This window comes from Myxine glutinosa, chromosome 10 (assembly GCF_964187855.1).
Source record: "Myxine glutinosa chromosome 10, kmMyxGlut1.1, whole genome shotgun sequence".
In the NCBI taxonomy this organism is placed as follows: Eukaryota; Metazoa; Chordata; class Myxini; order Myxiniformes; family Myxinidae; genus Myxine; species Myxine glutinosa.
In genome coordinates this window covers 18,638,378-18,665,053 of record NC_136270.1, presented here as the reverse complement: position 1 = coordinate 18,665,053, position 26,676 = coordinate 18,638,378, and the positions used below count along the sequence as shown (strand labels likewise).

At 48.4% G+C, this 26,676-nt stretch overlaps 1 protein-coding gene and 1 long non-coding RNA gene across 2 annotated transcripts; one reads left to right on the top strand and one right to left on the bottom strand.

Moving 5' to 3' along the window:
* The first annotated feature begins 181 nt into the window (after positions 1 to 181).
* LOC137434209 (putative CENPB DNA-binding domain-containing protein 1) lies at positions 182 to 6,434 on the top strand. The gene is made up of 2 exons (XM_068126993.2): positions 182 to 362; positions 4,288 to 6,434. The coding sequence occupies exons 1-2, from the start codon at positions 333 to 335 to the stop codon at positions 4,849 to 4,851; spliced, it is 594 nt and encodes a 197-aa protein (XP_067983094.2). The 5' UTR covers positions 182 to 332; the 3' UTR covers positions 4,852 to 6,434.
* A 19,773-nt stretch (positions 6,435 to 26,207) lies between these two features.
* Positions 26,208 to 26,456, bottom strand: LOC144894128 (uncharacterized). The gene is made up of 2 exons (XR_013624837.1): positions 26,357 to 26,456; positions 26,208 to 26,249 (listed from the first exon to the last, which is right to left on the bottom strand). It is a non-coding gene; the product is annotated as an uncharacterized LOC144894128 (long non-coding RNA).
* Between the last annotated feature and the right edge of the window lie 220 nt (positions 26,457 to 26,676).

Genomic DNA, 26,676 nt, shown 5'->3' with positions numbered 1-26,676 from the left:
GCCTCGCTCCGCCCACTCTACCCCAACCCTCCGCAAACTCGCTCCGCCCATTCTACCCCAACCCTCCGCAAACTCGCTCCGCCCACTCACATGTCGTCACACCTCGACCTCGCTCCGCCCTAGTATACTATACCGACTTAGACTTACCGTTCCCCTTTATTTCTGTCGTCTCACAAGAACCACGACACAAATAAATTTAGATTTTAACAATAGGAATGTGGTGAAGTACTGTGAATCCGTGGTATCTAGGTTAAATTACAGTACTCTACAACTGCGTCTTGTTTTATATTCTTGGTTCTTGCTCTGTATCTTCCTCCAACGTGGTGGTGAAAATGGAACCTGGACTCGGTTTTCAGTGTGAGGTAATTATTGTATTGACTCTCATTGTCCTTAACGAGACCCATAACTCGAATTGTTGGAACGTTTGGAATGTGGATTCATTATGCCTCACATTCCCATTTAGGTTTAAAATGATGTGTGCACTTCACAGGACAAATGAAACAATGAAAAATACAGAATCACATTTAATCAAAATCATCCATCGACAACTTTTTGAGATATCCTGCTCCATGTTGGTTTTAGCCCTGTCACTCACTCAATGGTGAAGAATCACTTAAAAAATTAAATAATTCTCATATCCGAATCCATATTCAGATCTTCACCAAAATCGAATCGAATCGTCCTTGTCAGACACCCAACCTGTCCACCAAGTTTAGTCCAAATCCGTCCACAACCTTTTGAGATATCCTGCTACATGTTGGTTTTAGCCCTATCACTCACTCAATGGTGAAGAATCACTTTAAAAATCAAATAATTCTCATATCCGAATCCATATTCAGATCTTCACCAAAATCGAATCGAATCGTCCTTGTCAGACACCCAACCTGTCCACCAAGTTTAGTCCAAATCCGTCCTCAACTTTTTGAGATATCCTGCTCTGTATCGGTTTTGGCCCGACTCCCAATGGTGAAGAATCATTGAAGAATTCTAGTAGCCGGATCCAAATCTTCACCAAAATCTAATCATTTCGTCCTTGTCACATGCGCTACCTCTGTGCCAAATTTCGTCCACACCCGTCCACAACTTTTTGAGATATCTTGTTTACAGACAAACAAACAAACACACAGACAGGGGTGGAAACATAACCTCCATCTACCTTTGGTGGCGAAGGTAACTAAAAGGCATCTGAAAATGCAAAGCCCGTCCACGTCCGTTTGTATTCACACATATTTTTCCTCTTCCGTATGCTCAAAATAACGAAAAGTTTTTTGTTAATGCAAAATTATAATTGTTGATTTTAAGCAGCCTTGACCTTTGAGCTTTAGATCTAATCTAGAACGACACTCTTCGACGTCAAGACGTCAACCGATATGCCTCCGCTCACATTATTACATGATTATAATTATTGCACCAAGTTCGCTTTAAATCCATTCAGCTGTTCTCAAGTTATTACATTTTTACCTGACATGACCTCTGACGTCTGACCTTTGACCCCAAAATTTAACCTTTTCATGCTTACATCATTATACCTACCTGTACCAAGTTTTAATTTAAATTCCTTCAGCTGTTCACAAGTTATCACATTTTAACTGACATGACCTCTGGCCTTTGACCTCGGAACACCAAGATCGAATCAGTTAATCTTTACATAATTATACATAACTGTACCAAGTTTGAATTAGATCCCTCTAGCCGTTCTCAAGTTATAGACCTATTACAGACTTTTACCTTTGACCTCTTGACCCCAAAATGTAATCAATTAATCTTTACATCATTAGATATATCTGTACCAAGTTTGAATTAGATCCATTTAACCGTTCTCAAGTTATAGACCTATTACAGACTTTGACCATTGACCACATGACCCCAAAATTTAATCATTTCATCTTTGCATCATTATACATATGTGTACCAAATTTGAATTAAATCACTTCAGCTGTTCTCAAGTTATAGACCTATAACAGACTTTGACCTTTGATCTCTTGGCCCCAAATTATAATCAATTAATCTTTACATCATTATACATACCTGTACCAAGTTTTAATTAGATCACTTCAGCTGTTCTCAAGTTATATACCTATTAGGACTTTGGCCTTTGAACTTTGCCCCCCAAATTTAATCAGTTAATCTTTACATCAGTATACATGTATACATACCTGTAGTGGGGCGGCTTAGCCCAAATATTCAAAAGAATTGTGCATTTTGTGATACAAGCACCAAATTTGGCACAAATGTACATTAATATGTTGCGAACATTTTCAGATATTGGGCCACTTGAAATTCCGCAATTTTTTTTTTCAAATTTTTTCAAATTTCGTAATTTCAAATTTTTCGGGTGACACCGTCACAATTTCGGTCTTCGAGGCCGGCCGATAGGCAAAGTGTGACCGGAAGGGACGAGGTTCTCCTGACCACGTGGCCCTCGATCTGGGAAGCGAGAGGCGTTCCATTAGTGGACGCGCCCCTCACGCCCGACTTTTGGGCAGCCCCGGCAGGCCGTTTGTTTTGACGTTCCGTGACAGGCCCCGCACCCCCACCTCCGGGCCGACCGGAAGCTTGTGCTGAGTACATCATACCTGAACAACTCAGTGAGGCAGAACACAGCAGTGCACACCAGGGTGACCCCTTCAGTGCATAAACCAATTAACCTGTCCACTGCAGGGCATATAGAAATGAAGTTATTTTCTGCATATAATAATAATATAAGTTCAGTTCTATATAACAATTTCTGTTATCACCACTACCACTACTACAAGCTTTGTCTGGAATTTTGTGGACTAACAGACAAACAGACATACAGACAAGCTGGGATCAAAACATTACCTCCTTCCACCATTGAGTGTAGAGGTAAACATCATGGAAATTATATCATGCCCTAGATTTAATTCATGCTTACCCGTGTATTTGCTTCACTGGTTCACAAGGTCTTTTGCATACATGTAATTCAGACTCTCGTCTTCATTGCTGACCACACAATGTTCGCAACATATTAATGTACATTTGTGCCAAATTTGGTGCTTGTATCACAAAATGCACAATTCTTTTGAATATTTGGGCTAAGCCGCCCCACTATATCGGCCGGCCTCGAAGACCGAAATTGTGACGGTGTCACCCGAAAAATTTGAAATTACGAAATTTGAAAAAATTTGAAAAAAAAAATTGCGGAATTTCAAGTGGCCCAATATCTGAAAATGTTCGCAACATATTAATGTACATTTGTGCCAAATTTGGTGCTTGTATCACAAAATGCACAACAGGTTTGCTATGCTGCTACACTACTGTTTCACCAAGTTTGACTGAGATCCCTTCAGCCGTTCTCAAGTTATCGCGGTAACGATAACCTATCACGGACGGATGGACAGCCAGGCGAACAACCTGAAAACATAATGCCCCCAGCGACTTCGTCAATGGAGGGATAAAAAAATAATCAGCTTCTAGCTTTTGATAAGTAAACCAATTCTGTGACGCAATATGCAAGTTCTTAAATTTTCAGGTCAATTGGACATAAATTGACGACTTTATGCAACCTTGACCTTTGACCTTTTGATCTAAAAAAAAACAATCGACTGCTACCTTTTCATCAGTGAACCAATTCAGTGACCCGATTTGCAAATTCTTTAAATTTCAGGTCAATCAGGTGAAAATTGGTGATTTTATTTGACATTGACTTTTGACCTTTTGACCAAATTATTAATTTGCCTTTTCCATATTCTCATAATAAAGCTTTGTTGAAAATTTGATGACAAAACTCAAATGGTAAATGGAAATTTCATATCAATTGGATGAAAATTGATGATTTTATTTGATGCTGACCTTTGACCTTTTGACAAAATTATTAATTTTCCTTCTCCATATTATCATAATAAAGCCTTGGTGAAAATGGTAAACTCAAATGGTAAAAAAATATATTAGGGATACAACCCATCTTTTACCAGCCATGCATAAAGCAGCTGGACATACACAAAGAATCATCTGCTACGAGCCACGAGCATTACCTGCTGTGTGCTTTGCTTTTTCATGGCTTTTGCGGCTGCGAATTTTAGCTGGACTATAACCGAGAGTTTCGCGGGACATTCCACCAGATGTGTAAACAAGTCAACTCCGCGAATTATAGAATGCAAACACTTCATTAAATCTGTTATTGAAATTTTCAGATAGGCTCAATACCCACAATGCTCTCAATCCTTCATATACAGACTGTCCTCGATTTTGATCATTGTTCCTGTCCCGTTGCTTTGACCTGTGTTTTTGACTTGCTCTGCTCATAATTCAATAATGGCTCCCAAGCTCAAGAGCAGTGCGGGAGATGCGTCGACTACCAAGAGGCAGAAGAAAGTAATGAGCCTGAGCCAGAAAGTGGAGCTGCTCGACCGGTTTTCGAGAGGAGAGAGTGTGGCCTCTGTAGGCAGGAATTATAGCGTCAACGAATCCACCGTTTGTTACATACGGAAGAAGGAGAAGGTGATTCATGAGAGTATTTCAGCGAGCGCTGTATCAAGTACGAAGGTGGTCACCCATGTCTGGGATGTCCACATAGAAAGGATGGTGAAGGCTCTCAGCATATGGATTGAGGACAACGTGCAGAAAAGTATGCCTTTGAGTGGACCTCTCGTTCGCGAAAAGGCCAAACGAATTTACGATCATCTGTCTGGCGTGGGTGGTGCCAGCACGAGTGATGTGCCGAGCGATGATGGTACAAGCAGTGCGACTTCATTCACTGTAAGCAGGGGATGGTTCCATCATTTCAAGGAGCTGTACTGTCTTAAAAGTGTGAAGCTCTCAGGGGAACGTGCCTCTGTGGACCATGAGGTGGCAAAAGCGTTCCTTGCTCAACTTGCAAGACTGGTCTAAGAGAAGGGATACCTCCCATAGAAGGTGTTCACCGCTGACGAGACTGGCCTCTTCTGGAAAAAGATGCCCATGAGAACTTTCATCTCGAAGCGCGAGGAGACAGCATTGGGGTTAAAGGCTGCCAAGGACCGGGTATCTTTTCTTCTCTGTGCAAACACAAAAGGGGTCCTCATGCTGAAACCCATGAGTTTCCTGAAACCCAGTACCGTTCCCTGAACCCGCGTGCTGTCAAGAGCAAGAACAAGCAAACTCTGCCGGTGTTTTGGAGGGCCAACAGGAAAGCCTGGGCGACGGCAGCAATCTTCTTGGACTGGTTCCATAATTGTTTTTTCCCTCAGGTGGAGAGGTACATGGTGGGCAAAAACCTTGCATTAAAGGTTCTCTTCCTTCTGGACAAAGCTCCTGGCCACCCTGTGAACCTGGACGTGGCTCACCCAAATGTCGAGGTAAACTTACTGCCGCCCAACACCACCTCCCTCACCCAGCCACTTGACCAAGGTGTGATTTCAACGTTTAAAACGTATTACACCCGTCGCACCTTTCGCCGCATTTTGGATGCGATGGAGGGCTCACCGTCGGGAAGTGTTCGAAGGATTTCAACATCACCCACTGCATCGGCGCCATCAAGCAGTCACTGGATGAAGTGAGAGCCTCCACCATCAATATGTGCTGACACAACCTGTGGGCACAGGCAGTCAGAAACTTTACCTGCTTTCCTGATAACACTAAGGAGAGGCATGTGATTGTCGGGTTGGCATGGCTGTTGGGAGGGAAAGGATTTGATGACATGCAGCCTGAGGAGTTGGAGGATCTCATTGCCTCACATGGCGACAACCACACCGAGGAGGGGTTTTGAGGCCATCATAATGGTTTCCGAGGAGGAGGAGGCTGGCAGTGATGAGAAAGAGATGTCGAGGTCTAACCTCACAGTCCAGTTCCTGAGTTAGTTGCTGCATGGGATGCGGGCACTTGTCGACAAGTTTGAAGATGCTGAACCATTAATGGAGAGGTACCTCAAGTTCAAGAGGGGCTTGGATGATTTGCTTCTCCCCTACAAAGAGCTGCATCGAAACCTGCGGCAATCTGCCAGGCAGCTCTCCATTACCTATTTCTTCAGCCCTTCTCCCTCCACCTCAACACCACCAGAACCCTCCTCTTCTGCCGCCTTCTCAGTGTCCTCACCAGCATCCTCACCTGCATCCTCACCAACATCCTCAACTGCTGCCTCTCCTACCTGTCCCTCAGTGCACGACGTTGCAGGACTATAATTTGGGTCATCCTCAGAGTTCGAAGAATTCATCGGATTTTAATTAATCATGATCATCATCATCACCATCATCATCATCATTTGAAAGTTGCGTGTGTTTGTAAACTAAAAATTTTTAACGTTACCTGATGGTGATGTGTTTTTTTTTTGCTTTCACGGTACGGTATGGTTAAGCACTTTTAAAAAACTGTAAGCACATTCCTTCAATAAATTGGAAATGGTACCTGGTGTTGTGTTTTTTTACTTTCACAGTAATGTATGGTTGAGCACTTTTAATAAATTGTAAGCGCAGTCCTTCAATAAATTGGAAATGATACCTGGTGTTGTCCTTTTTTTATATTGGTAAGCATTGTTTGTGAAACTGTAATCATGTGCATTTGTGGTCGAAAACATTTTAAACTTAAAAAAAATTCCTCCATGAATCAGGAACCGCCGGGAACCTAAAACGTATCCCCCTTTTCCCATTGAAACAATGCCATTCATGGGATTTTCATCGACCTTCGCAGATTTTTATCGACCTTCGTGGGATTTTCATCGACCTTCGTGGGATTTTCATCGACCTTTGCGGGTTTTTGTCGACCTCCGTGGCTTTTATCTCGCCATTTCCGTGACTTTGATCGACCTTCGCGGATGATCTTCGACATTCTCGGGATTTGCGTCACCTTTCGTGGTTTTTGCTTCACCATTCGCGGTTTGGTCCTCTATTCGTGGATTTTCGCAACTCGGGAACCAACCCCCCATTTTTCCATTGAAACAATGCCCCGCTATTCATGGGTTTCGCTTTTCGTGGATTTTCCAGGAACGTATCCTCCGCGAATAGCGGGCTCCAACTGTATGTATATATATATATATATATATATATATATATATATATATATATATATATATATATATATATATATATATATATATACATATATAAATATATATATATATATATATATATTGTTACGGACCGCGGATAAGATGTTCGTTTTTTGCCGAGCGGACGCCCCGCGGTCGTACAGTTACCCCGACTAACCCGATTCCCGAGCGTTGGCCAGATCGCGCCACAGCTATTCAATAGGGAAAAGACAAAAGCGACACGGATGTGAAGAGAAGAAGAAGCCGAAAAAAAGGTTGAAAATACTACTAAATTTATTCCTATGGTGTACAGGCTCAAAATAACCAAGGAAGAAGGAAAGATAAGAAAATAATATACAGAAGATTTTAGACACAGTGCAACCTAGCTTATACAAACTTAATTAAATACCCAGGACAGAACAAACAGAACAAACTCACGTACACCAAAAAGGATGGAAGGCAGGAAGTGGATGGCTGGAGGGAGAGGAAAGTCCAAGGGGGTCCTGCAGCACGATCGGCGCATTTAGCAGCCGCCGTTCCTTCGCAGCCCTGCTCAAAACCGCCGTCCAGGCCCCAAGCGGCTGTTGAGTGTCGTTTCGGTGGCTCAAGCTGCTGTGGATGCAGTTTCGGTGGCTCAAGCTGCTGTGGATGCAGTTTTGGTGGCTCAAGCTGCTGTGGATGCAGCCGCCACTCTTGTCATGGACCTCTCTTTTCATGGACCGCTCTACGCAACTCGCGCACTTCTTGCGCGCGCGCCTTTATAGCGCCTCCGGCGATTAAGTCGCCGGCCTTCAGGACACGCCCATCGGTGAGCTCACCTCGGCCATGGTTGGTCGCGCGACCCTCTGGCTCCGCCCTTGATGACGACGGGCGGGCACGCCTTTCTTCACCGACCCGAGCACATGTTCAATGGTGGTTTTGGAGGGGATGTAATTGGCAAATTGAGGCTTGGCCATGGAAGTGTTGGGAGTGGGAATGAAGAATGAAGGGAAGCTATCTTATTTCACTTGGTGCAATGGAGTGTCATTTTAATGGAAGACAAAGCCTTAACCTATACACAGAATAAGGAAATAAACTACTGAACAGGGATATTATAGTGTCCTGCAATGTATGCTTTATGGAATTAACTACCGGAACGCCCTTTGACCTTTATACACACTGGAGCAAGGAGGGCTCAGACTAAACCAATAATTCACAACCATTTACTATACAATACAATACAATCAAAAAACACTCAATCCTCATATCCGCAACACTGCACCCTCCTCCTCTTGGGCACGTCCCAGGCCTATAACTTTAATTTAGTGTGACACGTAGGTGTAGTTCCCTCTACTTTTAACCTGACCCTGAGTGCGACAGATTTAAAACATAAACAACTAGAACGGGCACTCAGTAGAGCGCATACCTTCGCCGCAGCTACTGTTCTGTACTTGGCATGGGAGTGTAGGGAACAGAACAGTGAACAGTTTTGTGCTGATTTCATGCAAATCGGATAAGAATTGACCGAGTTATGACAAATAAAAATACGATTTTGACCTTTTCGTGACCTTGACCTTGACCTTTGACCCGATTGCTCCCAAAATCTAATGAAATGTGTCCCGTATAATAACCAATCATCCCACCAAATTTCATGCAATTCGGTTGAATACTTTTTGAGTTATGCGAATAACATACACACACACACACACACAGACATACAAATAAATACACAGCGATCAAAACATAACCTTCCGCTTTTGCGAAGGTAAATATGTCCCGCTGCTCCATTGCACCCTGCCTAACAGACTCACGCCCACAGCTAACCGAATTGCGGAATGGTCTTCAAACTACACACTGATGGTGGGGAGCATTATTTACAATTGACGCTACTTTATTTACAAAACGCAACCCAGGACCTGTGATTGTTCTTTCTGGGGGGAGACAGTCTGCTCTGCATCAATGCACCATGAAAGCACCCAAAACGCACCAACACACCCTCAAGCACCAATCGGTGCACAGTCATCACTGTTCAATGAATAAAAATAAAAACAACAACCCCTAACCCTGCAGGTGGTCTCTTGCTCTTCGGCTCCCTCTGCTGGCTATTATTATTTCTTCCTGATGTTGTCATCTTCTTTGCTGGCGGCCTATTTGTATCAAAATAAAATGCACCCAACGTGTCCATTTCTTTTTATTTATGGCCCACAGGGGCCGACTATGTATGGTTCACCTGTGGGGCATCGGTGCCCTGTGGCCAAGGGCCGCCAGCAAGATTTCGGGCCCTCATGGCCGGTTCCAGCAGAGGGGCCATGCCCCAACCCATGGGGTCCATCAGTGGTGCTCGGCCACAGACATGTGGTCCATAATGTGGTGCATCGATGCAGACAGCTGGTTCTGGGAGTTCCGGGCGCACAATGGCGGACTCACGCACGCTCCCCTCGGCGCCCAGTGGCGCACAGGTCCTCATGTTGGAGACAAAAGGGGGGGGGAGACAGATGAGCGAGGGGTAAGGTCACAAGGGTACACATCAATAAGGCAATGCAAGGTGAAGTGCGTACGGAGAGCGAAGTGAGAAAGCTCGTCCCTACCGTACGTCACCCCCCCTGTCACCTACCCTACCCTTGCCCTTACCCCATATTTACAAAATCTACACATTTACAAATTCGTCACTACTGTCACGTCTTCCCCATATTTCTTCTATACCAAATTCGTCACCACAATCCCTCTAGCCAAAATTTGCCATCACCCAATTCATCATCAATCCTCATAAGGATGAAGAGATGGAACAACAAAGCACAATGTCACACCCACGTCATGATGCGTCTCACAATCCAAACATTTGCATCATTAAAATAATAAAAACAACCTGGCATGGTGTGGAGGTACGTCATCCCAGGTGAGTGGATGCAGATGGTGCGAGGAGACTTCAATCCTAACTATCCTCTAAATGACTTTGACACACTTTACACTACCCGGGGTCTTTCCCTGCCAATCCATTGGCCAACTTACACTATGGGTTCTAAAAACCAATTCCCATTGACCAAACTGTGGTGCTTCTCAATTTGGGGTCTCACTCCCCCGATTCAACTCCCTGTGCCCTTGCACAATTTCAGGACTGGGGCGTGTAGCTCTCCCAGCAGGTCTACCCACCTGCACACCTCCACCACTGCAGTTGCCACCCGAGCTTACCTAGCTCCTCACCCTAACCTATCTAATTGGGGAAGGCCCCTCCTGGCTCTGTCACCCCACTCGGTGCCCTCTGGCACTGGGCTACCCGGGCCCGTCCTCCGGATCCTCGGGCCCCATCCACAACAACTCTACCGGCTCCCAGAGCCCACCTGCGGCCTCACCTGGCCGACATCCTCACAGTGGTGGAGTGCCCAAACCAACTACACACACTAACAGGCTACACGCCCAGCCATTTCCACAACACTAATGCACCCATCCAAACACCATTCTTTCACCCGCACCACAGATGCCAATATCCAACCACAATTTACCTGTACCCTCTACCTAACACTCACACTACCCGTCCCGGGTATTCGTGATGGGGGTCCATCCTTCCCCCATTCACACCTTCGCACCATCCACTCCACTCCATAGTTTCCACCATACTCACTCCACGACCATCCATTCCAATACTCCATATACTCCATACCATTTATTCCACACAACCATTCTCCATACACCTGTCGTTGCACACCTGTGCAATCTCACCTGGTTGCACCTGCACCCTCCTTCCTTCCTGGACCATTTGGTCAACACAACACACATCACCATCACTCACTCATACACTGCTCCACACACCTGTCCAGTTGCACACCTGTGCAATCACACCTGTTCCTCACACACTTTTCACAATACACTTCTGAATACACTTCCAACACTCACACGGCATCATCTAAACTACCTGTTGCCCTGCTAACTTAGTGCTCCCCGTCTTCCCTTTAAACTAAGCACATACCACGTCATTATCATCCACTCTAATCTACCTGCGTCCCCACTACAGGTATCATTGTCACTACCTAATCTTAACGTTACCTAAGGTCATCTTCTCTAGATCCCTATCATTATATCCTAACCCTCCCGGGCTAGTTTTCACTGCCAAACCCCATAAGTCTAGTGCTCCTTTGCCCCCGATTTGTGAGAGATGGCAGAGTTGCCATCCCACCACATCGGGGACGTTCCACTATCAATTTTGCACACCAAATTCCAGCCAATCAAAAATTTGCCAATCACTACCAATCCTCTGCCAATCATCACTCTGCCAATCCTCAAATTTTGTTTTTCAATTTTGGGTCCAAACCACTATCCTCGTCATCAGTCTTCTCACTAGTGCCTCTCGGTGCGCCAATTCACTTCCAAAGCTCGGCTTCGCACAGCCGAGCAATGAATGCGGGTTGCTTGGTGCCGGCGGCTGGATACGTCCCGCATTCGGTGCAGGGACGGGGGCTTACCCAGGCCAAGATCCCACGCACCATCTCGGCACAGAGCCGTCCAATGGCCCGATCTCGACCTGCCGGAACGTCTCAACAAAAAGGGGTCACCATGACGACCCTTCCTATTGGGTTGCCCGCTCCGCCTAGTGGAGCACGGACGCGGCCGTTCAAAGCGCGGCCCGGCGTGGATCGCGTACGGCGATTCTTTCGAAACCGCCGTGGTTCGGATCCCCGCTGGTCCTCGCGGCACGCGAAGCTGCCCGGCGCGCACCCAGGGCCCGATTCGGCTATAAGTCGCTCTAACCGCTAACCCGGTTACCGTCGATGCTTCACCTGCATGCTCACACGCATACGCTACCCCTTTCACCCTCACCGAGCTCGGTGCTCCAACGCCGCCCGTACACCCCGCGTACTTCGTTATTGTACTCGTTCTTTCGCTCACAGACTTGGTCACACACCTGACCACCGCACACCTTTGCACACACTCGTTGTTCGCACACCTCACCAACACACCTCTTCGCGCCCCCTTCTCGGTCACCTCCTCTGTGACAATCACAGGTGTGCTCTCACTTGCACACCCAACCACGTGCCTCACTACTAACTCAAGTGTGCATTCCCACACACGCTCTACCATTCCAGGTGTGCATCCTTCCATTCCAGGTGTACATCCTCTCTCACCTGCCACAACCAACTCACGCTCCGTTTCACTCTTACTACTCTTACCTCCACACTCAGTCGCGCATTCACCCTCACTCTCGCCAGCGCACTCTTTCCTTATGCCTCCGTCCGTTACACACCTTTCTCGCGCACACTCTTGCGCACACTCTCCCGTTACACCCTCTGTAACACTCACCACAGGTGTGCATTCTCCCTTACTTTTGACAGCGCGCTCTTTCCTCATGCACCTGTCCGTTACACACCTTTCTCGTGCATCCTCTTGCGCACACTCTCTCGTTACTCCCTCCATAACACTCACCACAGGTGTGCATTCTCCCTTACTTTTGACAGCGCACTCTTTCCTCATGCACCTGTCCGTTACACACCTTTCTCGCGCATCCTCTTGCGCACACTCTCTCGTTACTCCCTCCGTAACACTCACCACTTCGCGCTTCCATGTGCTCCCTCGCACACGCGCTACGACCAACTCACTCTCGACAGCACACTCACTCCTCGGTGCACACTTTTTCCTCACACACCCCAGAGTCGGACATTCTCGCACACCTCCTCCTTCGCACACCGTACCTGTCGCACACTTCACCAACGGCCTCTCACGAACACCCGGATCCAAATCAACCCGGACACCCGGATCCAATGGATCTCGCGAGATCTTGGAGACGGCGGCAGGGATTTTCGAAGCTCCACACGGTCTCCACGTTTTTCGAAGTTAAGTCTGTTCACAATTGTATTTTGTCGAAACTGTATTTATCTTTCGGTGTGTGAAGTTATTGTGTGCAACTTTGGTTGTTTCTCGGTGTTTATCTTTCATAAATTGATCGTCTGTTTGCCGTGTCGCGAGCAAGGCCTTGTACAGTGTGCACTGTACAACCTTGAGGCTTTGTTTTTCTCTCAGTGGTCCGTCGTTTGTGATCCAATAACTTTCGTTCTCTGTATTCCCAGCCTTTTCACCCATAGCCTACTTCCTTGTGTAAATCTCAACTTAAAAAAAAAACAAAAAAAAAAAACATTTCTTTCTCTGTTCTCATTCGTTTATTCATTCTTATTCGTTCGTTCGTTCTTCGACCACGTGTTTCTCCCCCATTTCCCCAGATAGTTTTCACTCATTAACCTTCAATGTTTACACTTTCCCCTCAAGTTATGTATTCCGTCATATTTTATAACACCTTTTTCTTCTTCTTCTTTAAAAGGCTGCTTTCGACTTGCTCACCAAATCAATTCATCCCAAAAAAAAAATCCATCTCCTATAGTGCCTTTTTTCTACATTCCCTAAACTCTCCTGCACTCCATCCTCCATCCAGCGTCCTTAAACGTATTTTTAACTCGAAGGTCACAAGAAACTCATTTTGCAATAAATGTTCGTTTCCCATAAATCGTACACTTTCAAAAATCCAATCTCACCCCTCCCCTCCAAATCTTCCCCATAACCCCTCCCCTCCAAATCTTCCCCATCACCCCTCCCCTCCAAATCTTCCCCATCACCCATCCCTTTCAAATCTCCCCCCTTGCCCCCTCCCTCCTAAACTACCCCCTCACCCCTCCCCGCCAAGACGCCCCCTCGCCCCTCCCCTCCTAGACTCCTGCCTCACCCCTCCCCTCCAAATCTCCCCCATATCCCATCCCTTTCAAATCCCTCCCCTTGTCCCTTCCCTCCCAAACTCCCCCCTCACCCCTCCCCTTCAAATCTCCCCACCCTCATTGCTTCTCAATTTCCCCCCTCTCACTCCCCCTCCTCAAAGCGTCCTCCCCGCTTCTTCCCCCTTCAAACTCTCACCTCCATCTCCCCCAACCTTCTGCCTCGCTCTTCCCCCTCCTCAAATAACACCTCATTGTGGCTCACCCAATCACCATCAAACCTTTTGTCCGCCCCATCCTTCCCTTTCTCCGAGCTATTCTGAAATCTCTGACACACCTTCAACAGCTCTCCCTACCTCTTCCACCTCTTCCACATCTTACCCTACCCCTCCTCCCCCCTGTTCTGTATCTGATGCTCCCCCTTCCTCTTCATTAACGGTATGGACCTCAAACATCCGGGGCCTTCGTTCAAACTTAACTGATCTCTCCATACAGGTTGCTTCTGTCAAACCAGACGTGATCTGCTTAACAGAAACTTTCCTCCTTTATGATGTCTCTGATTCCATAGTATCTCTCCCGGGCTACTCCCTCCTCCGGTATGATAGACCTGAGCCTCGTCCTGGAGGCGGGGTTGCTATCTTTATCAAAAACTCTCTTCCTCACTCGCCCTGCACTGCACTCTCTCCACCTCACCCCCAGGAATACCTCTGGCTACGGCTTCCCCTTCGCTCCCACCTCTTGTTCATATGTGTGTTGTACCGTCCACCAAACAGTGATGACTCCATCTACATCTCGCTGTCTGATGATATGGACCAACTTCTATCTACTCATCCCAACTCTCTCTTCCTCATATGTGGTGATTTCAACTGTCATCATGCCAGTTGGCTGGGTGTGGGTACCTCTCTCACCAGCCATGGCTCCTCAGCAAAGGACTTCTGCGACTCACTGGGACTGACTCAATCTGTCAATTTCCCGACCCGGATCTCAGTCAACGGAACATCTTCTCTTCTGGACTTGGTTATGACTAACTTCCCTGAAAATGTCTGCTGCTCTTCTTCTGCTCCGATCGGATCATCTGATCATGTCCTTGTTAAAGTGGACATCTCTCTGACCATCCTCAGGGAGCCTGCTCAGCGTCGACGAGTCTGGCATTTCACTCAGGCCAACTGGCACGGTCTTCAAGCAGCCATCAATCATCTGGACTGGTCTCCCATCTCTACCACCTCTGACATCAACTCATCCTGGGAATTCTTCCAAAGTAAATTGCTCTCTCTCATGCACAGATTTATCCCATCTCGTCTTCAGTTGTCATACCCTTCCTCCCGTCCATGGTACACGGAATCTTGTGGTGAGGCTGTTGCCCAGAAACAACTTGCCTTCGTCTCCTGGAAAGCAAATCCAACGGAAGGAAATCTCATTTCCTTTCACAAAGCCCGAAACAAGTGTGTGTCCACCCTCAGGAGAGCCAGGAAACAATATCTCTCCGTTCTCAAGACCGAACTCTCTTATCTGTCTCCCTCTTCCAAATCCTGGTGGCGTCTGGTCAAATCCGTTTCTGGTGTTTGTTCCCCCTCCATCCCCTCCCTTACCTCAAACGGCTACACAGCTGACTCCGCACGTGAAAAAGCTGAATGCCTCAACTCTGTGTTTGCCTCTAAATCTTGTGTCCCAAACCCATCCCTCTCTGTACCCACCATACCCAGTCGTACCCTGCTGCTCCTGGACTCCGTGTCCTTTCCTCCTGACAAGGTGGAAAAGTTTCTGTCAACCCTCGACTCTGATTCTGCAACTGGACCCGACGGCATCAGCCCACGGGTCCTAAAATCCTGCTCTGCTGCTCTATCTCACCCTCTCTCTGTTCTCTTCACCCTCTCTTTTGCTCAAGGTCAACTGCCATCTGCTTGGAAATCAGCCAACATCACCGCTTTGCACAAAAAAGGTGCAAAAACAGATCCTAGCAACTACAGACCAATCAGCCTTCTCCCAATTATCAGCAAAGTCATGGAATCCATCATTGCTTCTGATATGAAATCTTTCCTCTTCTCCAATGGCTTGATCTATGATCATCAATTTGGTTTCAGACCAGGTCACTCTACTCTGGACATGCTGCTTCTGCTGTCTCAACAATGGATGGAGGTCCTCAATGCCAAACAGGAAATTAGAGCTGTCTCCCTCGACATATCACGTGCCTTCGACACGGTCTGGCACCCCGCTCTGCTCACCAAACTCTCCTCCTTTGGTATCCATGGAAATCTCCACGCATGGCTGGCGGACTTCCTCTCTAGTCGTCGTCAACGTGTGGCCCTGAATGGGTTTCTCTCATCTCCTCTTCCTGTTCAGGCTGGAGTTCCCCAAGGCAGTGTTCTGGGCCCCGTGCTTTTTCTGGTCTTCATCAATGATCTCTCTGACTCTCTCGAAAATCCTCTCTATCTCTTTGCTGATGACTCCACTCTCTGCCGCTCCATTCCTCTTCCCTCAGATCGGCAGTCTGCTGCCTCCTCACTCTCTGAAGACCTGGACAAAATCACAGACTGGTCAAACAAGTGGAACATGTCTTTCAATCCTGACAAATCTCACACTCTTACTATGTCTCTCCGAAAAGATCGACTGGACAACCCTCCCATCTACTTTCTCAACAATCCTCTCCAAGAAGTTCTGTCGCTCAAGATTTTGGGTCTCACTATCTGCCATGATCTTTCTTGGGAAAACCACATTTCCAAGCTGGCCTCCAAAGCCAGTCGCCGACTGGGCATCCTCCGTCGTGCGAAGTCCTTCCTCGGCACACCTGAGCTCCTCACCACATACAAGGCTTTCATCCGCAGCTCAATGGAATACTGTTCTCCCCTATGGGCCGGTGCTCCTGCCTCACACCTAGCTCGGCTTCACGCTGTTGAAACCAAAGCTTTCAGAATTATTGGAATCTCCCGCGATGAAGCTATCTCTGAGGGCCTTTCACTCACTCACCGCAGGCAGGTAGGTGGTCTTTCTGTCTTCTACCGACTCCTCTCCGGCCTTGCACCCCCAGCTCTCTCTGTGCTCTGTCCCCCAAATATTCCTACAGGTCGCACAAGATCTGCCAGCAACCCTCTGATGGTTAAACTGCCGAAATCTCGGCTCTCCGCTCACCTTCACTCTTTCATTCCTCTTTTCTCCCGCCTCTGGAACAAACTACCTCACTCCCTTCAATCCCACTCCTCCCTCCAGGTCTTTAAAACAGCTGTTCACCACCATCTCTTATCTTCCCCCATCCAAAACCTTGATCTTTTCTACCCCCGCTAATTCACCCCAGATCCACCTTGTTTGAAATTCCAACTTCTTTCCTGGAAGTCCTGGCAGTGTCCATATGTTTTATACCTCTCCCACTGCCCCCTTCCCACGCCCCCCCCCCCCCCCCAAAGCCCTCGCCCTCTCTCAGATCTCTCGATGTCTCCATGTCTCTCGGTCCCTGCTCTCAAATGTTGTGTTTGTGTCCTTCCCCCTCTCTCCCCATCTTGTCTACCGCTCCCTATGTTATATGTTTTATGTGTCGGTTTGTCTTTCTGTGTGATTAATGTTCGCTCTTTCACGAGCCTCGATCTTGTATACAAAAAAAAAAAAAAAAAAAAAAAAAAAAACCCCCAAGCCGACTGAAGCTCCCCTCACATCATATACATTTTCACGTATATTGCCACTCACCTCGGCACCTCGTCTCCGCACCTCCTTCACCACCTGCAAACTCTTTATTTGGTTAGCGAGCACATCATCACGATTCGAGCACAGACCTTGTACCAATTCCATTACCTCCTCCTTTATTTCTCTCTTATTTTCTGTCCGTCTCTTCTTAATTTCACTCACCCCCTCTTCCACCTCCTTTAACTTTTGCTTCACCTCTTTTATTTCCCGGTGCGTCTCCTCAATTGGGTCCTCTAAGGCTACCTTGACCGTCTCTATGTGCGTCCTCACCTCCCGGTCCTTCGTCTCCATTACTTCTGTCACCTCGTCCAACCTCGTTGTCAGTCCCTCACGTACCATCTGACATTGCCTCTGTGTCGCTATTAAGTCATTTTTAATGTCGTTTTGTGTCGCTTTTAACCCTCCTAGTACCGTAGTGTTCCTTTGAACCTGCTCCACTAACTCCGTCTGTCCCACCGTCAGCTGTTCCACCTCCTCCGTCAGGTACTCTATGCCCCCTTGTAACCGCCGTATTATCCGCTTGTATCCGCCATCGCCGTATTATTCCTCACCTCTTTCTCTATACGCTTTTCACCTCGCTTTACCTCCTCGCGTACCCCCGAGACCTCCTCACTTACACCTCGTCGTATCTCCTCTTTCATCTCCTCCATCTCTTTTGTAGATGCCACCCTCATCTGTCCCAATTCATCCCTCTGAGCATCCAATTTACTTTCTAACCCGATTTTCACCTCCTCTATCTGGTTCCCCATCTGTTTGATTTCCCGGGCGGATTGCTCCCCTATTGCCTGCAATTTGTCTTCCATCCTATTTTCTAGCCCCCTCAACCCATTTTTCACCCCCTCTATCTGATTCTCCTGGGCAGCCATTCTATTTTCCACCCCCGTTAACCCATTCTTTACCTCTTTTATCCCGTTGTCTAACCCCTCAAATTTAGCTTCTAGCCGTTCCCCCATTTCTCCCATTTTGCCCCCCATTTCGCCCCCCATCCTATCCATTTTTGCATTCAGTTGGGTCAAGAATAATCTGATGTCAAACCCGGTTTGCCCAGCGTCCCCAGCCGCCACCGCGAGCTCGCCCTGCGCGGCGCCGCTATTTTGGGACCCTTCAACCACGTGCGCGAGCGCGCCATTTTGTGCACCTGATACCCCCTCAACCACATTGCCAATGTTCTCCTCCTCTCTTTCCTCCACATACATTTCCCCGAGGTCCTGGGTCGATTCTACCCCGTCTATCTCTCCCACCGACATCCCGTCGCCTTGACCAGCCATGGCGCGATTTCAAAATTCGGGTTTTGTCTTTAAAACAATTTCAGCAGCTCGTACTTTTGAGCGCGTTACGCGCGCTTCGGGTCCGTTCCCGCTCCCGACACCAATTGTTACGGACCGCGGATAAGATGTTTGTTTTTGCCGAGCGGAGGCCCCGCGGTCGTACAGTTATCCCGACTAACCCGATTCCCGAGCGTTGGCCAGATCGCGCCACAGCTATTCAATAGGGAAAAGACAAAAGCGACACGGATGTGAAGAGAAGAAGAAGCCGAAAAAAAGGTTGAAAATACTACTAAATTTATTCCTATGGTGTACAGGCTCAAAATAACCAAGGAAGAAGGAAAGATAAGAAAATAATATACAGAAGGTTTTAGACACAGTGCAACCTAGCTTATACAAACTTAATTAAATACCCAGGACAGAACAAACAGAACAAACTCACGTACACCAAAAAGGATGGAAGGCAGGAGGTGGATGGCTGGAGGGAGAGGAAAGTCCAAGGGGGTCCTGCAGCACGATCGGCGCGTTTAGCAGCCGCCGTTCCTTCGCGGCCCTGCTCAAAACCGCCGTCCAGGCCCCAAGCGGCTGTTGAGTGTCGTTTCGGTGGCTCAAGCTGCTGTGGATGCAGTTTCGGTGGCTCAAGCTGCTGTGGATGCAGTTTCGGTGGCTCGAGCTGCTGTGGATGCAGCCGCCACTCTTGTCATGGACCTCTCTTTTCATGGACCTCTCTACGCAACTCGCGCACTTCTTGCGCGCGCGCCTTTATAGCGCCTCCGGCGATTAAGCCGCCGGCCTTCAGGACACGCCCATCGGTGAGCTCACCTCGGCCATGGTTGGTCGCGCGACCCTCTGGCTCCGCCCTTGATGACGACGGGCGGGCACGCCTTTCTTCCCCGACCCGAGCACATGTTCAATGGTGGTTTTGGAGGGGATGTAATTGGCAAATTGAGGCTTGGCCATGGAAGTGTTGGGAGTGGGAATGAAGAATGAAGGGAAGCTATCTTATTTCACTTGGTGCAATGGAGTGTCATTTTAATGGAAGACAAAGCCTTAACCTATACACAGAATGAGGAAATAAACTACTGAACAGGGATATTATAGTGTCCTGCAATGTATGCTTTATGGAATGAACTACCGGAACGCCCTTTGACCTTTATACACACTGGAGCAAGGAGGGCTCAGACTAAACCAATAATTTACAACCATTTACTATACAATACAATACAATCAAAAAAAACTCAATCCTCATATCCGCAACAATATATATATTACGCACTCCATTACGCACGAGGTAACCTTGGAGAAGAAAGGCGTGTCTCCACCTCGTCATCGGGGGGGGGAGGAGTCAGCCAAGCGCGAGGAACAAGGCGTGGCTTTGCCAACGCGTCATCAAGAGGGGCGGGATTGGTGAGCCATCGCACCAATCAAGGCCGAGGCAAGCTCACCGAGGGGCGGATCCAACGCACGTGGGTTGATCCCAAAAGCACGTCATAAAAGGGCAAGCACGGGGTTTTATAGGAGAGAAGCGGACACGAATGGTTACGTGCGCGGACTGCCTCAACGTGCTGCCCCCTTGTGCTGGAGGTTGCGCCGCCTCGTGTCGTCTTGGGCCCTGCTGACTGCGGAATCGACGCGAGAAAAACCAGCATCACGCCACCGGCCCTGACACCTTCTCGAAGCGACCTCCCTGGACCGTGCCCCGTCCTGCTGGCATTCAATCCAATCGGCCATTTCCCCCGTGTAAGTGTGCCCGTTTGTCCGTCTTTCATGTTGTCTTGGGGTTATAAGTAAGACTGTTCATAGATAAGCTAATAATATTGCACTGTGTCTCCTTGCTCCTTTCTGTTCAGTTATTTTCTTATCCTTCCCATTCTCCTTGGTTATTTTTGGTCTTGTTAATAGTTCGCAATAAATCATATTTGTTCTTCGTACTTCTTCTTCTTCTCTTCTTCACATTCGGTCGCTTTCGTGATTTCCTTCATTGAATACCTGTGGCACGATTCGGCCAACGTTTAGGATCGGGTTTAGTACTGTTAATGGCTCGAACTTCGGGTTGCTAAAACCGCTCGGCAACTAGTCCATCTAAAACCGGGGTTCGAGCGGTACTTGTCTCCCTGTTCTGCGGAGGGACGGATAAAGGTATTCGGGATAAACCCTGGACCCATAACCCTGATCCGTTCCATCCCGTGGGAGGGCGTTACAAGTACCAGGACCGGGGAGACGGCCAGCTTAACAGGACAAGGGGCTAATCACCCCTTCCTAACGGGAGAGCCGTCCCCCGTATCCGTAACAATTGGTGTCTGGGAGTGAGATTCGAGGCCCGAACCAAATTTTTAAACATCTAGAAAAATTTGGTCGAAATTACGAGCGGCGGAAATTTTGTTTAATATTCCAAATTAAAAAATCGTGCCATGGATGGTCAAGGCGACGGGATGCCGGTGGGGGAATTAGAGGGTGTAGAGCCGACCCAGGACCTCGGGGAAATGTATATGGGGGAAATGGAGGAGGAGAGCAATGGTAATGTGGTTGAGGGGGAATCAGGTGCACAAGATGGCGCCCTCGCGCACGTGCTTGAGGAGACACAAAATGGCGGCTCGCACGTGGCTGCAGCAGCCGCGCCCGCTGCGCCAATGGGGGTGGTCCAAATGCAAGCCTTCATGGCCCAATTCATGGTGGAAATACAGAAAAAGAATGACGGTATGGACAGGATGGGAGAGCAAATGGGACAAATGATGGAAAGAAATAGTAAGCAATTGGGGGAGCGAGTAAAGAACCAAATCGAGGGGCTCGGAAGCAAATTGGAGGGACTCGGAGGCAAATTGGAGGGACTCGGAGGCAAATTGGAGGGACTCGGAGGCAAATTTGAGGGACTCGGAAGCAAATTTGAGGGATTCGGAAGCGGATTAGGGGACAAACTGGGGGGCATGGTTGGCCAAGCCAAAGAAATTAATGAGGGGTTGGAGAGGGACAGAGACCGCAGGTTGGGCGAGCAGGTCCCACGGGTGCACGAGGAGGTAAAGTGGGTCGAGGAGCACTGGTTGGGCGAAGTGGAGAAAAGCACGGGTAAAATGACGGGTATAGAGATCGCGCGCGACCCGGGGTATGGGGAAGCCGGCAACCGCTGAGGTACAAGTGGAAATTTTAATAAAGCCAGCGGTCGTTGAGGTGAATAAAGAAAGAGCAATAGTTATGGTTGAAATTGAAAAGATGACGGAGGTAGCCCGGGAATTGAAGGGAGAGATGGATATTGCTCAAAGTCTGAATACACATTCCAGTGTATTCAGTAGCGGAATACACAGTAGCGAAGTAGCACACCTGATGCCGTACTTGCTAATCCTTATAAATATTTGCAGGTGCGCGTGGAGAAAAGGATCCCCCAGGTGAGTATGTTGTGCGGGTAGATTTTGTAGAAAAGTGTTCGGCGCGAAGAGAATTGTCGCGCGATTGGGATCGAAATGGCACCCGGGCGTTGGTGAAGGGTCCCGTGTGAGTGGAAATGGCGCGCGTGTGAGGAAAAAGTGTGCATCAAAGAGTGAGCGTGTTATAAAGTGTGGGAGTGATACCGAGTGCGAGCGAGAATGCACTTCGGAGTGTACGGAGTGTGACACGGAGAGTGAGTTGATGGTGGAACGGGTGCGAGGATGCACGTATGGGATGGACGTCAAGAGTGTGCGAGAATGCACACCTGGAATAGTCGAACGTGTGCGAGGGAGCACACCTGAGTTGGTTGTGGCGCGTGTGCGTGTGCAAGAGGGTGCGCGAGAGGTGTGGTGTGTAACAGGGAGTGCGTTTGTGGAATGGACGGAGTGTGTGGAATGTACGGGCGGCGTTGGAACGCCGGGCTTGGTGAGTGTGGAAAGGGTCGCGTGTGCGTGTGAGCATGCGAGTAAGGCATCGACGTTGAATGGGGTAGCGTTTAGGGTGACGGATAGCCGACGCGGGTGCTCGGTGCGCGGTGCGCTTTGTTGGATGCGAAGCTTCGTGCGGATCGCGCTTTGTTGGATGCGAAGCTTCGCGCGGATCGATGCTGCTTCGCCCCGCTACGGAGCGTCGCGCACGATTCGGGTCGGGCTCCGCACTGAATGGTCGGAGCCGCGTCAGAGCGGCGATCGGCGCGATTCCGGGGGAGGGGAGCCGGGTCGGACCTTTGCCCCCTGGCGGGCACGGGGTTCCGACCGGGCGAGCCTCGGTCGTTGGGCCGGAGACCGCAAGGTTCCGCGCCGTGATGATGCGTGGAATCTCGGCCCGAGCATGCCTCCTCCCTAGAATCGTGAATGCCGGACGGATCCAACTGCAGGCAACAAACCACCCGAATTCATTGCTCGGCTTTGCGAAGCCGAGTTTTAATGATGTGATGACGCACCGAGGCTCAGATATAGCGGACTGTGATGATGATAGTGTTTTGGACCCGAAATTGAGGATAGGGAATTTGTGATTGGCAAAAATTTGATGATTGGCAAAGGATTGGTAGAAGGATTGGCAGTGATTGGAAAATTTTTGATTGGCTGGAATTTGGTGAGCAAAATTTATAGTGAGAGATGCCCGATGTGGTGGGATGGCAACTCTGCCATCCCTCACAGCGGGGGCAAAGGAGCAATAGCTATGGGGTTTGGCAGTGAAAACTAGCCCGGGAGGGTTAGGATAAAATGATAGGGATCTAGAGAAGATGACCATAGGTAACGGTAAGGTTAAGTAGCAACAGTGGACAGGTAGTGGGGACATAGAGAGGGTAGTTGGATGATAATGACGAGGGAGCGCAATAATATAAGGGGCGACGGGGAAGCGCGAGTTTTAGCAGGGCACCAGGTAGGTCAGATGATGCCGAATGTCTGAGAATTGAAAGTGTACTCAGGAGTGTATTGTGAGAAGATGATTGTGAGTTGTATTGAGCGTGGAAGTGCACGGAGCAGTGAGTGAGGAACAATTGTGATTGCACAGGTGTGCAACTGAACAGGTGTATGGAGCAGTGCGTGAGGAACAATTGTGATTGCACAGGTGTGCAACTGAACAGGTGTATGGAGCAGTGTATGAGTGAGTGATGGTGATGTGTGTTGGGTTGACCGAATGGTCCTGGGAGGAAGGAGGGTGCAGGAAGCACCAGGTATAGGAATGATTGCACAGGTGTGCAACTACAGGTGAATGGAGAATGGTTGTGTGGAATACATGGAGTGTGGAATATATGGAGTATGGAATGGATGGTTGTGGAGTGAGTATGGTGGAAACTGTGGAGTGGAGTGGATGGTGCGAAGGTGTGGATGGGGGAAAGGAGGATGGACCCCATCACGAATACCCAGGGAGGGTAGTTTAAGTGTTAGGTAGAGGGTACAGGTAAATTGTGGTTGGATATTGGCATCTGTGGTGCGTGTGGAAGAATGGAGTTTGGATGGGTGCATTAGTGACGTGGAAATGGCTAGGCGTGTGGCCTGTTAGTGTGTGTAGTTGGTTGAGCACTCCACCACTGTGAGGATGTCGGCCAGGTGAGGCCGCAGGTGGGCTCTGGGAGCCGTTAGAGTTGTGGATGGGGCCCGAGGATCCGGAGGACAGCAAATGTTTGAAATGTGAGACGCATCATGACGTGGGTGTGACATTGTGCTTTGTGTTCCATCTCTCCCTCCTTATGAGGATTGATGATGAATTGGTGATGGCAAATTTTGGTTAGAGGGATTGTGGGGACGAATTTGGTATAGGGGAAATATGGGGAAGACGAGACATTAGTGACGAATTTGTAAATGTGTAGATTTTTGTACATATGGGGTAAGGGCAAGGGTAGAGTAGGTAACAAGGGGGGGGGGGGTGACGTACGGTAGGGACGAGCTTTCTCACTTCGCTCTCCGTACGCACCTCGTCCTGCATTGCCTTGTATTGATGTGTACCCTTGTGACCTTACCCCTCACTCACCTGTCTTCTGTCTCCCTGTCTGCCAACCGAGGGCTGTGCTCGCTGGGCACCGAGGGGAGCGTGCGTGAGTCCGCCATGGTGTACCAGAACTCCCACAACCAGCATGCATTGCATGGATACACCACTTATGGACCGCCGTCTTGCGGCCAAGCACCACTTTATGGACCCCATGTTATGGGGCCTGGCACCTCTGCTGGAGCCGGCCACGATGGCCCAGGGTCTTGCTTGCGGACCTCGGTAAGGTGTCACCTATGCCAAACAGGTGGACCACCCTTAGTTGGCCCCTGTGGCCCTAAATAAAAATGGACACGTTTTGTGCTTTTTATTTCCAAGTAGGCCGCATGAAGCAAGAAAACATCAGGAAGAACATCGGCCCAGCAGAGAAGAGGAAGACCACCACCAGTTGTTTTTTTGCATGTGCTTATTATGAACTGGTGACTGTGCACCAAATGGTGCTTATGGTGCTTTTGGTGTTTTGGTGCTCTCTTTATAGTACTGGTGCGTCGATGCAATGCATGCTGTCTCCTCCCTCCCAACAGGAATTTCTTTTTTTTGTCTCCCCAAAAGAAAAATCACAGGTCCTGGGTTGCGTTTTGTAAATAGTCAAATAATGCCAATGTAAATAATGCTCCCCCACCGTAAATGTTTAGTTTTGAAAATAATTCCGCAATTCGGTTAGCTGTGGGTGTGAAACTGTTAGGCAGGGTGCAATGCAATTAGCGGGACATATTTATTTGTGTTTTAAAATTGTCGCACTCAGGGTCAGGGTAATTGTAGAGGGAATTACACCTACGTGCCACACTAAAGGTAAAAGTTTCGGGCTGGGACGTCCCGTAAGGAAGGAGGGTGCAGTGTTGGGGATTTTGGAATTGTGTGTGTAATTTGATGTAAATTTTCCCCTTTTGTATGCTGTAAATATTCCCTGTAAATATCACCCTCCAATTGTAGTGTCAAAGATAAAAGGTCGTCTGTAGTTAGGCCATCGCACACACGTAGCAAATCTATGATTTCCCTAATTAGTTATATCCTTAGTAAATGTAGTTGAAGGTTCTGTGATCCACTAGTTCATTACGTTGCATCAATTAAATAAGACAGGTCCCTCCGATGCCCCATGGCATCTTCCAAGTGCCACGTTTGGCAGGTTTGCTGCAATTGACTCCTTTAGCCACTTTGCTGCATTTTCATCTCCCGTCCACTTTGCTGCATTTTCATCTCCCGTCCACTTTGCTGCATTTGACTCCATTACGCACGAGGTAACCTCGGAGAAGAAAGGCGTGTCTCCACCTCATCATCGGGGGGGAGGAGTCAGCCAAGCGCGAGGAACAAGGCGTGGCTTTGCCAACGCCTCATCAAGAGGGGCGGGATCGGTGAGCCCTCGCACCAATCAAGGCCGAGGTGAGCTCACCGAGGGGCGGATCCAACGCACGCGGGTTGATCCCAAAAGCACGTCATAAAAGGGCAAGCGTGGGGTTTTATAGGAGAGAAGCGGACACGAATGGTTACGTGCGCGGACTGCCTCAACGTGCTGCCCCCTTGCACTGGAGCTTGGGCCGCCTCGTGTCGTCTTGGGCCCTGCTGACTGCGGAATCGATGCGAGAAAAACCAGCATCACGCCACCGGCCCTGACACCTTCTCGAAGCGACCTCCCTGGACCGTGCCCCGTCCTGCTGGCATTCAATCCAATCGGCCATTTCCCCCGTGTAAGTGTGCCCTGTTGTGAAAATCAACCAGATCCACAACTCGTCCCATAGATAGGTTTAATTTCAATTAGATCGTAACATCATCCTGTAAAATACACCATGCAACATATATGTCAGGATCAAGGCATCATATGAGAAAGATTGGATATATCAGTCAATGCAAGCAAGCCTAGAATATAAGTGGGTACGTACCATTCAATTCTACATGTCATTGTATAAAGTCGCAGGAGTGGCCTCGAGTCGCGGACGTCCCGAGGTCTTATAGACACCGCCCAGTAGTTTAAGTGAGCGTCACACCTGGGTTCAACTTACATTTTCACCACAGTCTCCCCGCCATTAGAACTATGCTGCCACTAGGCAGGAAGCGAGCGCGCGTCAGCATTAATAGGTAGAGGAAGTCATCATATCATTATTAGGGTGTCAAAGAAATATCCCTATTGATTCTTGTCTTTGCGCCATTGTGTTATGTTTCGCACACTATCAAAGCGTCTTTAGGGCTTCCTGGAAAGCGC

What these genes read in the sequence shown, in the direction of transcription:
- LOC137434209 (XM_068126993.2), top strand. Translation starts at nt 333, where the DNA reads ATGGAACCTGGACTCGGTTTTCAGTGTGAG. An exon ending in GACTCGGTTTTCAGTGTGAG is followed by an intron (nt 363 to 4,287) that starts GTAATTATTGTA and finishes ATGGCTCCCAAG; the next exon opens with CTCAAGAGCAGTGCGGGAGA.